The following is a 17993-nucleotide window of genomic DNA, read 5'->3' as shown; positions in this document are numbered from 1 at the left end:
AGCACAGCAAGAATGGATTGAAACAGGCTCCTAGGGGCAGGGCTCAAGACATGTAAAGCTAGAAAAAACCCTTTCATCAATGAGAAGCAAAAAAGAGCCAGGCTGAGGTCTGCGAAAGACCATAAGGATTGGACCATCGAGGACTGGAGTAAGGTCATCTTCATCTCGGTGGAGAACATGCCAAAACGAATGAAAGCTGTGTGTTATTTCAACCATTTGTCATTTTCTGCAAATAAATGCTCTAAATGACAATATTTGTATTTGGAATTTGGGAGAAATGTTGTCAATAGTTTATAGAATGAAGCAAAGAATTTCATTTTGCTCAAACACATACCTATAAATAGTAAAATCAGAGAAACTGATAATTTTGCAGTGGTTTCTTATTTTTTTCCAGAGCTGTATTTGTAGTCTATATTTATTTTCAGTTTGAAAGTTTTGGATAAATTATCAATAAAGTGTTTTTTTAGAGAGAGAAATGCTGAATAAACACATTGTGTAACAAAAAAATAATTGTTTGAATAATCGTAATTTCAATATTGACCAAAATAATTGTGATAATGATTTTTTCCATAATCAAACAGCCCTAAGCAGATCTTTATTTTAACACAAGAAATAGTTGATTTAGCTGGAACTACAACAGGTGAGCTGATTTGTGACATTTTTCAGTTAGTCACACTCACTTTTTTGTTGAAAATCAAACTTCTAAACAGGACCACAAACGCACATATTGACAAGCTCCTGAAAATCTGCTGTTTATAACGATTTTCTGTTTTTTTCTTGAGTTTTCAAACAATCTTACAACTTTTTGACAGTGTTTGACAGTGTGTGCATTGTGTCACCATGGTAACTGCTATTCTGCCAATAGAGATACATGTAGAACCCCCCCAGCGTGCCGTCAATGCAAAGTATAAATACTGAAGCAATCCAAGTCTCCAGTTAAATTCGTGTAGACTGTCTCTACTTTGTTTTGACATGTTTAGACCAGTTAAGGTTGAACTTGTCTAGTTATTTTTGCAGCGTGCGTAACTGCTCTGTGTCAATAGAACTTGTGGTTTTTGTGTTTTCACTGTTTTAATGGTTTAATTTTCTTTTGCGTCATTTGCAAAGTACAGTTTTTTGGCCGTTACAGTGAAGTGCGTGAGTTTATTTGAAAGAAAACTGAGATGTGAGAGAAGCCAAAGTCCAGATGTGTGTCCACAGCTGTGTCCAGCGTTATACGACCAACAGGGGTCTTTCTGCTGCACCACAATACAACAACACACACATGCACAAACAGCTAAATATAACAAAGAGATATTATTGAACTGGCTCACGCAACTTAAAAGCCGTCCGTCACCTGCTTGTTTCTATGGATATGTCACTGTCCTGCCTAGAATGTTCCACAGTATGACATTAAACAGCTCTAGTTTACATTTATTCAATTACAGGGGGTCTTAAAGCTCAAAAATACCTAGAAAAACAAACATTCGGACTGTGAGCATCTCCACTCTCCATGAAGATAGAAAGATTGAATGTCATTCTGTGAAACATTAAGATAAAGCACATAGAAAGCAAAGTTACACAGCGCACCTTTAAACAAAATTTCTACCATGTTATAACGTTGTTCCCTCATCAAAAACACACGTGGATGACATCTCTTCAGGCATGTTTAAGTAATTTAGCGATCTTTCCTTGGCCCTCTTTTGAACCCTCCTTTATGTTTACTGTATTTTGCGCACTATAGGCGCTCTGGATTATAAGGCGCACTGTCATTGAATGGTCTATTTTCAAGCTTTTTTCACATATAAACCACACCGGACTATAAGGCGCATTAAACGAAACACAACAGTTAGACTATATAAGTCAGTCAAACTTTATTTAACGCGTTCACAATAACTTTCAACTTTGTTCAATTGTAACGAGTAAAAAAATACTGTCTGAGACGCTAAATTGTTGGTGTATTCACAATAACTCATAATTGTTCAAACAGTTGGGTGATTACAGCGTCCACACGTCCACATCCCTCTCGTCATTATCCGAGTCAGTGTGGTTACTGTTCCCTGGCAGCTCAGTGATGATTCCGGTCTTGGTGAAAGCTCGGACCACAGTTGATACTGATCCTTAGCCCAGGCATCCATGATCCATTGGCAGATCAGTCACTTGGCGCTGTGCATTTTGATATTAAAAGGAATCACAGTATGTATTACTCCCGATGCTCGTGACTACGGGAGCCGTAATACTGCAAGTGGTGCGGCTTTGTAGTTTAATAAAGTCGTACTAAGACACCCCAATAAATTTATATATAAGGTGATGAAATTAAAGGATTTAAAGTGCACCCTATAGTGCGGAAGATGTAAGATTCAGTACAAGGCTCTGCCCACAAGCCTATGTCACCCAGGTTCCCACACAATTCTCCATACATATACAAAAACATGATACAAAACTGTACCCAACAACTTCACTAACCTGATGTGACGTGCAGTAGTTTCATTAGCCAGATGCACATTTTCAAAACAATAAAAGGTAACATGGTCATCTAAACATGTTATGTGTTAGCAGTTAATACCTCATAGAAGTAAAATACCCCCTCTTTAAATGGTATAACAAAATACTTTAAAAAAGTAGTTTTCAATATAATTAGTTGTTTTTTTTTTAACTGCAGTCAGCATATTCTCTGAGATTTGGCCAATCAGAGCGGTTTTGTCTGGTAATAAGAACAGAAAGGAACAGCTGGACTGGGCCAATCTGAGCCTCTGCTTTACTCAGTAACTCTATTATTTTAATTGTAATTGACTGTAATTACACTTAAATACAACTACAACTGAGTACATGTTTAAAAATCAACTCAAAAGAATGCAATTACAGTTATGTGAGTTGCTTGAATTGTGTAAGTGAATGACGCTTGGCAATGCTAACAAAACAAATTGGATTAACCCCATGTTTTAGAATTGTACTAAAATGCGGTTTTAAACAGTTATCAGGACTAAACCAGGTCTAAACCAGGTCTAAACCAGGTCTAAACCAGGTCTAAACCAGGTCTAAACCAGGTCTTGGTACTCACGTTGGGATAGGGACTTGGCAGGGGGGACAGGGCAGAGCCTTCTTCTCAAACGCTGGTTTTGACGGCTGCTCCCAGGGTCCAGCCAACTGCACCTATAATACAACACAATACAGCACAATATTCAACACATATTAATTAGTCAGACCCTCTCAGGCTCTCGTAAACATTTTAGTTAACAGCAAATTGTGTGCAATATGGATCTAAAACAGCTTAAGAATTGAAACAGATCCATTAACATCCTGTTTAGAATTAGCACTGCCAACAAGATGAATTCGCAGGATTATTGTGAATTCACAAACTCTAAAGAATCAGTCTTGCTCAAGTCCAGCTGAAGAACTCACTTGGGATTGGTTCCCTAGACTGACCAATCACAGGGCAGCACTATGGTTTAAGCAGAAGCACCGAATGAACCAAAGCACACAGATGCAGTTCAGCCTGTTTTAGTGGAAATATGGATGGTTTTAATATTGGAAAAAAAAAAAATCCATGTGACACAATCTGTCTCCTTTTAAAGGTTGTATGGAGGATTTTTTTTGGTTTCCAATTGTCAATGATAGCATTATAGAGGTGCAGTAGCCTTGTAATTATGATGACCAAAAAAAAAAGAGAATAAAAATTCATCAACTCTGGACGTGGTGGGGCTAAACATTTGCCAATAGATAACGGCACTGCCTCGTTATCTGTGAGCTGATAGGCTGTCAATCAAACTCCCTACGTGTCTAGCCTAACTGACTTGCCTGCGCGCTGCCATTACGTGGTTTACGTACGAATGTCACGCAGTCCACAGACGCAAGACGCACAGACGCTGTTTACTCCACCAACGCAACAGTTCTTAGCGGCTTTTTTGACCTATGTCTTCCTCGCAGTTCGCACAAAGTTTGTTGCAATGGAAGACAAGAATCTACGAGCAGTTAGCCGCAAAAGAAAGTCCGTTTTTGAGGTCGCTGAAAGAAGAAGACAAGGGGAAAAGCAGCAAAGCCAAACTAAGGTGATTCTTGGAGATTCATTCCAGCGATGGCGCGACTGAAGCAGACGAAGGGTCTAAAGACTGACGCACTGGTCCACAAATTACTCCTGGACAGGTCAACTTCTGCTTATTATGAAAACGTACTTTATTTCCAAGAGCTAGTCAAACGTTTTTCAGGACACGAAAGCAATATCCTATGTCTGAAAACGTAATTTTCAAGGCAAAGAAAGAATCCGCTTGCTGCTGCGTGTTGTAGCTAGTTCATTCGCACGGAATCTCCGCGCACCCTTCTCTGCACCCTTTCCTGCTCCTCTCCCCGCTCTTCCCCCTGCTCCTCACTTCTCCGTGCATGGAATCTCTGCGCACCGCTCCCCTCTCCTCTCTCCGCTCTTCTCCCTGCTCCTTACTTCTTCTCCGCGCACGAAATCTCTGCGCACCCCCTCCCCCCGCTCCTCACTTCTCCACCTTGCCTAACCAACACTGTAGTTAGTTACAAGTCATGTGCAGCGCACCGGCTGTAATCAAACCTGTTTCTGGCGTGAGGAGGTGGGAGGAGGCGTTTCTACATAGGGAGCTGTGGAGGAGGGGGGGTGGTTTCACGCATGCGCAACATTTGAAAAACAACAAACAGTCGCTGGATTTCTCGTTCCTTGGAAAATCCTCTATACAACCTTTAAATGGTATAGACTTGAATGTACCTGTTGTGACTGCACCAGGACGCGGTCGTGACAGGGCTGGGGGCACTGGTGTTCACAACCCTTCAGAGGCCGGGCACAGGGCAGGGCACAGGGCGGGCAGGGACCTGGGTGACAGCGGTGAGGCTGGAGGGATGGGTGCTGGCACTCAGGAGGGCGTCTGAAGAGGAGATCAAACTTTAACATGACCGCAACATGAAAGAAAACCTGCTTCAGTCCTGGTGGAACTCTGAAGGCTACTCCACTATGTGAATATGTTTGTTTGTCATTTTGGCTACATAAAACATGTGGCTCATTCACAAGTGAAACATTGGAAACTGATGCAAGAAGCTTGTCTGGAACTAAAATGAGCTCAAAACAGCCCAGATAAATATGACTGAAGGCCAACTCACACAGACAGAGACGCTCTGACCCTTGGCAGAGGCCATCTCTGTAGACGCCTGCATGATTAGAACTTTGATCTGAACTGGGGCCTGGTTAGTAGTTGGATGGGAGACGGCAGGTGTCAGTGGCAAAACCTGCCTTTTGTATCTTTAGGGCAAGACACTTCACCCACGTTGCCTAGTATGAATATGGTGTTGGTGGTTGGAGGGGCTGATGGCACACACTGGCAGCACTGCTCTGGTGTGTGTTGGCCTTTAAAAGTGTCCAGTCCCAGTTACCTGCAGAGCTGTTTACACCTGGGGGGCTTGGTGTTCCTCTCTCTCCCACAGGGCACCACCAGGACGGTCTGTCCACAGGAGCAGCTCACTTTCACAGTCTCAGGGCAGGGGTAGCACGCTCCTAAAACATCAACACAACCAAAAGATCACACGTTACACTTCTAAATCAATAACAAACAATGTAGAATGTAGGGTCGTTAAAAGTATCAAAATTTAAAGACTAATTGATACTAAAAATAATCCAAATCAAAACTTTAGATACTCATGTGAGCAGGTATCGGTGTGTGAAAAAAAAAAAAATCACTTTAACAGGACAAAATTTGAACTTTCCTGAACAGTTTAACTGCCATTTTGAGCTTTATCAGAACAAATCTAAGACCTCATAGAAACATATAAAGAAAGAACTATTATTTTGTAAAAAATTACATTGTATTACCAAAACAGTCATCTTCATCATCATTGTATTATAATTGGCAATGACAATTTTATTATTAAAAAAAATAGTACAGGCTTTTGATGATATGAAGTTTGACCAAAATCTAAATAGTTGTAGCATCAATTGAAATTTTGCCAGCAATTGAAGCCATTAACATACCTATAGCTGCCCATAATAGTGGTCCATGGGTGTATACTAAGATCATTCAAATCGACTGAGGAAAGGTTCATTTCTGTCCTGTGAATGTGGCTTTTTTTAGTATCGACACATACTCAAATGAGTACCTGGTTTCAATAGTAGTTTTGGCATTGATTAGAATCTGATTTTGGACACTTGTGACAACCCTAGTCTGAAAAGATCATTAAAAGAATGGATTAAAAGAATGAAATAAAGTTGTCCTAAAAGATGAAACCAGGTCAAAGCTTCAGACCTCTGGATTAGAGTGAGTAACTCATCATAAAACAGTTTTGCATTGCTGACATTTGGAGCCATTTTGTACTTCGTCTTTTGTTCTGAAGGAAAAGGGCTCATTATTGCCACGCTGTGATTGGTCGATAAGGTGAGATGCTGTGATGTGATTGGCTGCTGTGACCTTTGAGAGAGACTCATACAAACAGAAGGCTGACGACAGATAACAGAAACAAAAAACAAAAAAAGGTGATATAACGTTTTTTGTTTGGTTTTTTGAAGCGACACGGCGGCTCTCTGTAAATGTCATGAGAGCTTTTTATTGTTAAAGGTCCTGTATTATTCAGTATTTACACTTTTATGCAGGCTTTAAATTGTTAGAATGCTACAAATAAGACAATATTTAATATAGTATATAAACCAGGTCTTTTGCTACAGTATATAATATTTATAAAACGTTTATCTGTCTCCAGGGCGATTTTGTCAGATTTTATTTTTTTTTCCTCAAAAAAATTGATTTTCAAATTAATTTTCTATTTTTTCTGCACATGTTCTGCAAACTACAGAAAATGGTCAGAATTGAAAATATTGTCTTCAGTGGTCATATTGAACTTATTGGCCCTTGGGGAAATCTTTAATGAATCAAACAAAAACTATTACAAACACAGTTTAACTTGATGTCACTGATTTCAGAGCATCAGCTGCAGGTCCCTGTGTTACACATGGCCCTGTGACTGCAGTGCAATTGATTTAAACTTCAAATTGGATTAAAGCTGTTTTTACTCAGACCCAAGTGTTGTTGTTTTTTTAACATCAATACTGAAAACAATGATTGTTTTGTTTTGGAGGAAAAAACTCTAAAAAATAATCATTAATTTTAATTTGAAAAAGCAATATCTTTAAATATTAAAGATGTCCACTGTTCTGTACTTTCATTCTCAAATGTGTAGTCATTTTGGTCCAAATAAGGAAAAAATGCTCTGCTCTAGTTTGATGTGCATCTATCCATAGGAGGGGCCCACAGCACACGGTGCTTTGTTGTGATGATGTTTACGGCCACTTCAGCTCCCACTGGGCACCATCATTTTCTAACATGAAAGTCAGTGGACTTTTTTCTTTAACCAAGTTGTTTTAGATTAATATTACAATTGAAAATGTCCAAATTATAACAATGATTCACATGCACAATATGTCTTCTTTAAATACAACTCCTTAGAATTAAAAAAAATATATATATGAGTAGTAGGAATAATACTGCTATTCCTACTACAACTCCAACCACTCCTACTCTAATCTGTCAGAGTAAAATATGTCTCTATCCAGTCCAATGATATTTCACCACTTCTTTTTTTCAGCTAATGTTCTGTTCTCTACTGAAAATATTCATTTGACCCCTGACCTCTGCACAGCTGCGGCTCTTATCCAATCAGATCACATCGTTCAAACACTGATGTGATGCGACAAAATCAAAACCAAACGAGCGAAAGTAATCGACCTATCACAGCGCAGGAAACGGCCACATCAACATCAGAACAGGAGTGGCACCATCTGATAACACAGGCCATGTTAGAAGTAGCTAGTACTGACAAAAAATGTATATACCGTAGTATTTTTGGAACCAAAAATAATAATTAGATCTTCTTATTTTCATGCCATGATACAATACATATCTCGATACAGTGCACTTTCGATTCAACACAGTTAAAAAAAATAAAAATAAAGGCAAAATCATCTGTAGCACTGTAACAAAATAATTTAGTAAAATACACCAAAAAATACTCTTGGCGATATATTGATACAGCAGCCCACCATATCCATATGGTGGCTGGCATGGTGGCCAGGATATACCTTGGTGGCAGACAGAGGGGCACTTGTGGTTCCTACAGCCCAAAGAACGCCCACAGCTCTGATCACAGGGAGGACACTCTCCAGGACAGCACTGAGGAAGAAAGAGGAGAGAGTCATACGAGGGGCTCAGAAGAGGAGAGGGTCAAGGGAGACGGAGAAGGGTGTCAGAGGAGCAAAAGAAAAGGTCAGAGTAGCACAGGGTAAGAGGGGAGGGTCAGAGAAGACTAAACTAAAACAGGTGTATTTTGGAATCAGTCTTCTCTCATTTTTGTAAAGTGCCTGAAGATATGTTTTAGGGCTCTAAGTTGGAATGGATAAAAAAAAAAAACTGATAATATTGCATTAGTTGAGATATGCAATTCCAAAAAAAAAAAAATAAAAAAAAAAGCCCAAGATAAAACAAACCTTTGTAACCTTGTACCTATAAGTTTAGACTTCTATGTGTTGTTAGCAATTCATATGGAGTTGTTAACAATGTGGACTCTGAACAGTTTCCTAAAAATCGCTAATATGATCATAATACAACCCTAGTCACTAGATAAAAACGACTCACTATGACAAACCAGGTCTAAACTCGGTCTAAACCAGGTCTAAACTTGGCACATTTGAGACCAAATGTGGATCCTTCCCGAGGGCGGGCAGATCAAATGTGACAGTTTCAGTGGAAATGTCACAGAGATGGTGATAATGAAATAATCAAAAGGGCAAACAGTTCTGAGAATCACACGCTTTTAAGGTCAACCTTGAGCGCAAGAGAGGGGGGAGGAAGAGAAGAGAAAGATGAGGAATGAGGAAAGAGGAGAGAGAGGAGAGGCAAAGGGAAAGACAGAGAGAGAGGAGAATAGGTAAAAGGAAAGGAAAGACAGGAGAGGAGAGAAGAAAGAGGAGAGGAAGAGAAGAGGAGAGACATGAGGAATGAGAAAAGGAGCGAGAGAGGAGAGGGGCATAGGCAAAAGGCGAGATAGGAGAGGAGAGCGAAGAGGAGAGGAGAGAAAGATTAGGGGAGGGATGAGAGGTATAGGGGGAGACGAGAGGCAAAGCAAAGAAACAGAGGGGGGCAGAGGCAAAAGAGAGGAGAAGGAGCAGTGAAAAGCGAGGGGGAGAGAGAAAGAGGGAGAAGTTTTTTTTTAATTTAATTTATTTATTTCGGTCACAGGTATATTTTGACATTAATTCATAAACAGTCATATTTAACATATACAGACCGAAAAGGTGCAGGCTGAAGCTTAAGCTTATTATGCCTACCCTTTATTCCTTTGTCAGAGCTTCATCTTGACATCAGTTCATCTTCATAAATACAGCAGGAGGAAACAAACTAATCAGTAACAGAACAACAAAGTACTACAGCACAAACTAAGTCTCATATTTCATGTATCTGTCCAGAGTTAAACATTTAAACTTCTTTATGAAGTGAAAGAAAGTGGTACACAATTTTAGGTTTTCTGTACAGTTGTTCCAGAGCTCCACCCCTTTAACAGATATACAAAATTTCATAATGTTTGTTCTGATTTTCTTTTTAATAAACATGGTCGTGCCTCTGAGCTCATATTGGCTATTTCGGATTTTGAACATACTTGACAACTTGAGAAGTGGAGGCAAAGGAGAGAAAAGAGAAAAGGAGAGAGGAGCAGGCAAGAGAGAAAGATGGTGAGGCTAGAGTCAGCTCAAACTTGATGTTAAAGACAGATGAGAGAGAGTGTTAGTTTAGTCTTTTGTGTGTACCTTGCGTCTGCACTGGTGTCTCTGGCAGCTTCGTGTCTTTGAGCATTTTGAGTCACACAGATATTCTTTATGACACGGCATCAGCTTCCGGTGTTTTCCACAACGGCACTCCTTCTCCACCTCCTACAAGAAAACACACAGGGTTAAAATAATAATATAATAGCAGACAAAGCGGATCATGACAAAATGTAGAACCGCACAGACACTATGGATGGGCATGATTAGTCGATTAATTGATAATTGATCATTAAGAATTTCATCGATTACGTTATTTTTTAATCGACAAACCGAATGTAAGTTGCTGGGTGACCAAACGTCCGTTTTCCCCCGGACATGTCCGTTTTCCACATCCTGTTCTGGCCGTCCGGGTTTTTTTTTTTTTTTTTATAAAGGTACGCAAATGTCCAGGTTTTCATTACCTTTCATTGGGCCATTAAACTGAGCGTCTCTCATAGCTCTCTCTGCACTCAGAAGGAGCGAGCAGACACAAACAGTCGGTCAGCTGCAACATGCCGAAGCGCAAATGTGCATTTAACGATGACTTGCACAAGAAATTCCCCACTTTCCGTCTTGGTCGGTAAAAGTGGGAGTGTGCACAGTGTGTAAAGCAGGCACATATGTTTCGGTGTCCAGTGGGGGTGCCAGGAACCTCAAAGCTCACCAGGATATCAAAAAACATGAAAAAGCTTTGCCAGGTGAGAGTAGCTCAATGTCGATGACGAGGCCCCACCTCCCACCCCCCATTCAGTGTCCTGGTTTTGACAAATGCAAATATGGTCACACTAACCTATATTCCACTGAGTCGTGTCCTTTAGTCCGACAGAAGTTGACTGCATCAGCGACACAAGAGCTGTATTTTTCTTCGCTTAGTTTATGCAAGTTAGCCATGCGGTTTTAAGATTCGAAAAGCTGCATTAAACACATTATAATGTCAAATGGGCTGATGTGGCTCTAGAGTGGTTATGGTTTCTATGTCGTAAAGTTGAGTTTATTTATGCAGATTAGTAGTGCAGATAGTAATAATAATGATGATCATTTTAATATAAAAATGTTAATGATTAATCGAAAATTGATCGTTAATTCTCCTGATGATCGATTAAGAAAATGTTATCGAATGCCCATCCCTAACAGACACAGACGGACTATTTCAAATGCACACATAACGTTTACATGTTACCTGTCGGCAGGTGTCACAGTTGCCGCGGTGACACCTCCTGGAGCAGGTGTGCTTGCCGCAGGTCAAAGGTCGATCACAGGTGTCTCCACAGGGCAGCACCTCCTCCGCACAACCCGCCGAGCTCTCTGCAAGAAAATACATTTGTTTGTCTTTCATTATGCTTTTATGTTAGGCCTTAAAACAGACAGAATACTCTTCTAACTGTTAATAATAAAGAAATTATTATTATTATTATTATTATATAGTTATTAATCAGCACAAAGCACATGGATAAAAACAAAAAGTGTCAAATAGTCAAAATTGTCAAAATGGCTAAAATGTACCTAAGAGCTCCATTATATTTATATTTATAAAACAGCAGAAAAGTAGAGTGGGTCTTACTGGTTTTGCCACAGGGGCAGGTCCTGTTGACGGCGCGAGGACACGGAGGACAGGGGGCGCTGTGGCACACCTCCTCACACGTGTGGTTCCCGCAGGAGAGAGGATGCCCACACACCTGTCAATCAAATATACAGTTTAAATAGTATAAAGTAAAATACATCCTCACCCCCGGACTCAGACAGCACAGGGGATTCCTCAGAGTTTCCATGATGAGTTAAATAAATAAAAGTTTTGTCGCATGTAGCAGACATAGTGCTTGGGTAACACTATGACACCTATTGTTTGTTAGTGCAGTGACTGGGCAGTAGGTGGCAGCAGGTGGCAGCACTTGCCTGTGTACAGTTCCACAGCGGCTCTGCACAGGGCCTCTCTTTCCTCTCTCGTCCGCACTCACAGCGCTGCACACTCACCCGCGGGCAGGGCTGGCACTCTGGGTGCAAAACAGGGCAAAAATATAAACAAAGAACAGGCTTAAATTGTCATCTCTCACCTTAGACATGTTTTAAACTCAGAATTTGAGATGCTAATTTCAGGCTGCAGGTTTAGGTAAGATAAGTGCAGGTAACAGATTTTAAAATTCTTCTATAAGATTCATCAATGGCACCTTGTAGGGAGAAATGTTATTGCTTCTCTTTTTTATGATTGTACATTCTGTATTTAAACTAGGGATGGGCATTCGATTACATTTTCTTAATCGATCGTCGGGAGAATTAACGATCGATTATCGATTAATCATTAACGTTTTTATATCAAAATTATCATCATTATTATTACTATCTGCAGTACTAATCTGCATAAATAAATTCAACTTTACGACATATAAACCGTAACGACTCTAGAGCCACATCAGCTTGTTTGACATTATAATGTGTTTAATGCAGCTTTGCGCAACTCTCACAGAAACAAAACTTAAAACCACATGGTTAATTTGCATAAACTACGCGAAGAAAAAAAAAAACAGCTCCTGGAATATAGGTTAGAATGACCATATTTGCGTTTGTCAAAACCAGGACACCGTACGGGGGTGGGAGGTGGGGACATTGCGCTACTCTCACCTGGTAAAGCTTTTGAATGTTTTCGGTGTCCTGGTGAGCTTTTTCCCACTGGACACCGAAACATATGTGCCTGTTTTGTACACTGTGCACATGGCCTCCCACTTGTCCCGACCAGAACAGAAAGCATGGAATTTCTTGTACAAGTCATCGTTAAATACGCTTTTGTGCTTCGGCACGTTGCAGACTGACCGACTGTTTGTGTCTCACTCCTTCTGAAGTGCAGAGAGACATGTACGGACCCCTGTTTGGTCACACTACTCTACGCACAGCAACCTACATTCGGTTTGTCTATTAAAATGAACGTAATCGATGAAATTCTTAATGATTAATTATCGATTAATCGACTAATCATGCCCATCCCTAATTTAAACTGTTACGGTGCTTGTGTAGCGTTATATATAATGTCTTGTATGTTATTTTAATGCCAACTATAGTACCTTACAATGTGTGTAGTGCAAAAAATCACTCTGATGCAGGGAGAAATGCATGGCTTTGTAAACAGTGTGACAGGTGACTGACAGGTGATTGAGACGTGATTGACAGGTGAGGCTTACCCGAGTGGCAGAGCTGGGAGCAGGTGTGCTGTTTACAAGGAAGGACTTTAGCACAGACCTGCTGACACGACCAGGGCTGAAACCAGAAAAGATGATACTGAAGACAGAACAAAACCACAGGAGCAGAAAAAGAGAAGCAGACAGGAGCAGCAGGATGTGGTGTGTGAGACATGTCCAGTAGGGGGCGATGCAGACCTTGTTGCTGCAACGTCGGGGCAGAGGTTTGGCTTTTCCGCACAGACATGTAACTGACACCATCTTTGGACACGGAGGACAGGGACCTAAAATCAAAGCAACAATGAGTTTACTAAAAATATACCTCATGCAAATAGAAAAAGAAAAAAACATGGATTTTTCTAAGTATTGTGATAATTATTAGAAAAATTAATTATTAAACTAATCGAATAACCCCATGAATTTCAGAACATGTTCTTATAGGTAAAAGATGATGTTTTTTTTATTTAAAAAATACAGGATATTTAGTTTTTTCGCACAGAAAGTTCCATTATGTAAATAACTGCATCCTTAAAATTGCAAATACATTTTAGATTGCTATTTATTGTGCAGTTCTAGAATAAAAAGTAAACTTACAGTCTAATTTATCATTTTAAATGTGTGTGAAATTAGATGTGATCACCTTAAAACATTTACATTTGTTTTAACCCAAAGCACAAAATGCGATCACATGAAATGCCATTTTCAAAACTGTACAATGTACTTTTTAGTCTGTTAACATAGATACATGGATATCAGCGTGGGTCTTGTGAGAGCAGCACCTGGGTGACAGAGCAGCAGGCAGGTGTGACCACAGTTTGGCTTCAGTTTTTTTTCACAAATGGAGCCACAAGAGTGAGGAACGAGCCACGGGTCTGAAGGGGGGTCCTGCACTTTCCCACAGTAACACAGGTACCTAAACACAACACGAGGAAAGACAGGTCAAAATTTCTCCTGATTGGTCTGTCACGATATCACATTTTGAAGCATGCTACAGAAAAATTTTATGATCATATTGAAACTACTTTATGTCGCAGACACAAATACAATAAAGCAGGATAATCCCAGAAAACCATAATAGATAAACAGTATCATTATATGGCCTGAGCTGCAACATATAAATTACATAATACAAGTTAGTTACTCATTCCTTTAAACTCTCATTCAATTCTAGTTTAATCCTGGTTTAAAGATGGTTTAATTTCGGTTTAATCCTAGTTTAGTCCGTTTATACTATACTGCTCAAATCAGGCATGAGCAGAGCCAGAGGAGCAGACAGAAGCAGCTCAAAATCATATAAAATCTTACTGTATTTCTGTAAATTAAAAAAACAAAACTCCCCATTAATGCAAAGAAAAAGTACAAAAGTACATGAATATTGAGCTCAAACACCTATTGTTCCAGTTCATATGTGAACAATAAGTCGATTAATTATCATGACAGGCCTAGTCCTGGTGTAAAATTTGTCTGATCCCTGGTTTAGTCTTTGGCCAAGAAGTTTCTGGTTTAGTTCATAGTTTAGTCCCAGCTACAGTCTCTGGTTTGTAGCTCCCTCTAGTGGTCAAAGGACTCACCTGTTTGGAGTGGCACTGGGAGGATACTCTGCTCTGCATTTGGGACTGAAACACAAATCAAAAACAAACTCTCTTAAAACTGAAGTATCAACATAAAATAAATAATGTAAAAATATGAAAGTGATATCTGGGTCAAAATGGGATACATAAATGAAGTCTTAAAGGTGCATCGTGTAACTTTTCTGGTCTAGGTTCTGTCAAGTGCTTTTCTTCATGGAGATGTTATTGCTTTGTCTGGAATGTTTCACAGTACTTTTTCACAGCTACTTCTGAGTTATAAAACCAACTGTAATTGAATAAAATTACATGAAGCACCTTTAAAATGTGCTCTGTGTAAAGTCTCAAAAGTTTTCAAATACATTTTAGCTCCAGTGACTATACCGTGTCAGTGAAATCTACTCAGAAATAGCTTGAAAAATTCTTTGTCCAATTAAAGGACAGATTGAGGTAAAAAAAACAACAACAAAAAAAACAAACAAACATGGAGGTACCAGGGCCAGGGCAGCTGCTTCTGTCCGAAATCCTCATCTGTGACGGAAGAAACCAGAAACACAGAGTCCCGAGCCCATTTCTGAACACAGGGGAGATGGAAGAGAGAGAAACAACCAGAGCAGCTCCACACCTAAAAAGAAAAATGTTGTATTAGAAAAAAAGTGTGATACCAGATAGTCTTTTAAACAGGTATCAATACTAAAAAATGATCTTGAGCTGTATCAGAACAAGTATAAGAGGACATAGACTAGTATGAACCACTTTGGAACCTACGTGAACTGCTGAGGGATTACACAGATATAAAACCATATGGGAATATCAAAGAAATTACTATGATTTAATGTTTATTTAATGTTGAAAATCACATTCTATTGTCTAAATTATTATAAGTTATAAGTTATTTTAAAATAACTGTGGTATTTGAATCAGTATTGAGTATTGAGTCTATTAATATCGAGTTTGGGGCGGGTCTTCTTCCACCGTGTGACGTCATTAGGAGTCAATCTAAAAATGTTTATTCTACTTTAAAGTGCTACTCTCCTCGGTGCATCCTCTGCTGGCAATTGTGGTGTTTTTTCAGTCAGACAGAAATCAGGGATGCACTACATTTACAATGCAAGACAAAGCTTAGTTAGAAGGTTAAATAGCTGAAAGATTTTTTACTATCTGTGGGTTTTAGAGTGACAACAATATCTTTTGAATGGTACAAATACTAAAAATGGTGACTATAAACAGGAAATTGAACCTATGAAAACTAAATAATAATGCATTTGATTTATTTTTTGGACAATCATAAGACAATTGAAAACATATTTACAATGTTTCACGCAGAATATGGTACATGTTTTTAGATTTTAGTAGCAGTAACAGTACCGGCTGAGTTCTCTTGACGGAGCCGATGCAGATGAGACAGGTGAGAGCTCCAGACTGAAAGAGTTCATTCAGATATTGTCCAGTCCTCTGCAAACCAGCGCTGTCCCCTCCTAAACATACAGAGAGAGTTCCTGGGTTAGTCCCTGGTTTGGTCCCTGGTTTAGTCCCTGGTTCAGTTCTGGTTCAGTTCTGGTTTAGTCCTGGTTTAGTCCTGGTTTAGTCCTGGTTTAGTCCTGGTTTAGTCCTGGTTTAGTCCTGGTTTAGTACCTGTTTGTTGGTTGTATGAGGTAAAAGTCGAAGCCAGGATCTGGCCTCTCTTTCCATCTTTACTCTCCACATCTTCATCATCATCTTCATCAGAGGAGGAGGAGCTAAAGCCGCTCTCGACCAATCGCTGAGCAGCAGCAAGATTCGACTTCCTGATCTCTTCGAAACGCGACTCCACTGACACAGCTGCAAGAAAGAGACAAAACAAACCATCTTCAAATCTGATTTAGTTCTGTTTTAATGGAAAATCAATAGTAGTTATATATTGAGGTATAAGTATGAATGATAAGATAATAGAATACAAAGCAGTTTTCAAAATGTACTAAAATAAAACAACAATTTAATTAATAATTATTTGACCAAGTGAGGGTACTTATCCTGCTTGTTTCAATGGAAATGTTGTTTCTTTGGCTATAATATTCCCCAGTATACAATAAAATGTATTTATCTCCAAAGAATGTTCCAAAGTCTACTTTTAACATTCTATTTCCATGAGATCATGCAGGTGACGCACCACCTCTAGACAGGTACATACTGTTCCTTTGAATGGCAGGACAAAAAGTGACAACAATAATGATCTAAAATGTATTCTCACCTGCTTCTGGAGTTTGTGTTGGGCTCTTCTTGTCGTTCACCCTCTCTGCTCCAGGACGCTCTCTCTCTTTTGGCTGGGGTCGTGACCTTTGACCTCCGTCGCCTCGGCCGCGACCCCTGCCGTGATGTCGCCAGGCTGGCTCCATGACAACAACAGCTGGGGTCACTTGACAATAAAACAGAAAATATTATCAAGATTTATCCTTTGGTCAATGACATGATTTGGGCTGTCTAAGTAAGATATCTGCAGCCACTCCTCTGTCAGCCCTGTTTGGAGAGTTAAAGTTTACGTTTTTGTTTTTTTTTCTTCTTTATAAGAAAAGAAGTGACTAATTTGTTTGTCATATTGCCCAGAACTAAACTGGACACATATGTAACTTTTTTCTACAAAATACCTGTGCATAGTAGTCTTTGTATACAGTCAACACATTTGTCATTACTAAAAGCTCATAAAATGTTTATGTTTTTTTATTTGTTTGTTTATTTGTGTCTGCTATATGAGATTCATCAGAGCAATGAAAATCACTGGGAAAAAAATGACATCAAATGGGTAACAGAGGATCAATCTCTAAATAATTCATACATTAGCCGCATTTATGATCTCTTGTAAAGCCTTTTACGTGTCAAAACATCAATAAAACGTAATAAAAGTTTTGACATGCAACCATTCGTTTCAATAAAAGCTTTTACTTCTACTTTGGACAAATATTCAACAAATTCGCCCAAGTTCAGTCTGCTAGCCAGTTAGCTCCAGGTTGCTAAATTATATCAAAATAGGCCAGAATGAGCGGTCAAGTTAAAAAGTTAAACAGGTGATGGGTCCGTTTTGTGTGTTTTTAGTCGCACAAGCAATGCTAAGGTCAGAAAATGTTTAGACTTTATTATAACAGAAATTTTAATTCATAAACCTACCTTTCCACTGCGATCTGCACGTCTCGCTTCGGTTAGGTCATGCGCAGTGAGCGCGGAGCAGGGCTGGTGGTTGTTGTAGTTCAAACAGAGGCTTGACAAACGGAGAAAGCGGGAGGAAAAACTACAAATCCCGGACCCATAGTGAAAAACAGCTGTAATGCGACGTGTCAGCAGGCGAAAAATATGAATATTTTATTTTATAAACACATATTCACTAACAGTCAAAAGTTTGGACACAACTTTTTCAGTGTTGTTTTTCTTTGTGTTTACTACTTTCTACAATTTATATACATAAGGAAGACACCAAATATATGAAGCAAGATATGGAATTATGTGGCAAGG

General features: G+C 39.4%; 1 protein-coding gene across 1 annotated transcript in view; it reads right to left on the bottom strand.

The window, feature by feature from the left end:
* nfxl1 (nuclear transcription factor, X-box binding-like 1) overlaps positions 1–17752 on the bottom strand; it is a 34751-nt gene extending 16999 nt beyond the window's left edge. The window contains exons 1-17 of the mRNA XM_055156609.1: positions 17652–17752; positions 16741–16905; positions 16146–16331; positions 15879–15988; positions 15005–15135; positions 14514–14558; positions 13722–13855; positions 13141–13226; positions 12946–13021; positions 11669–11766; positions 11337–11451; positions 10956–11080; positions 9779–9901; positions 8057–8147; positions 5365–5485; positions 4706–4862; positions 3041–3132 (exon numbers count right to left, since the gene is read on the bottom strand). Coding sequence (XP_055012584.1) covers positions 3041–3132; positions 4706–4862; positions 5365–5485; positions 8057–8147; positions 9779–9901; positions 10956–11080; positions 11337–11451; positions 11669–11766; positions 12946–13021; positions 13141–13226; positions 13722–13855; positions 14514–14558; positions 15005–15135; positions 15879–15988; positions 16146–16331; positions 16741–16885 — 1835 coding nt within the window. The 5' untranslated portion in view covers positions 16886–16905; positions 17652–17752. The remainder of the gene's footprint in view (positions 1–3040; positions 3133–4705; positions 4863–5364; positions 5486–8056; positions 8148–9778; positions 9902–10955; positions 11081–11336; positions 11452–11668; positions 11767–12945; positions 13022–13140; positions 13227–13721; positions 13856–14513; positions 14559–15004; positions 15136–15878; positions 15989–16145; positions 16332–16740; positions 16906–17651) is intronic.
* Between the last annotated feature and the right edge of the window lie 241 nt (positions 17753–17993).

This window comes from Boleophthalmus pectinirostris, unplaced genomic scaffold (assembly GCF_026225935.1).
Source record: "Boleophthalmus pectinirostris isolate CB_2022bp ecotype Guang Dong unplaced genomic scaffold, ASM2622593v1 HiC_scaffold_20, whole genome shotgun sequence".
Classification (NCBI taxonomy): Eukaryota; Metazoa; Chordata; class Actinopteri; order Gobiiformes; family Gobiidae; genus Boleophthalmus; species Boleophthalmus pectinirostris.
The sequence above is the reverse complement of the archived record's forward strand: the minus strand, read 5'-3'. Positions and strand labels throughout refer to the sequence as shown.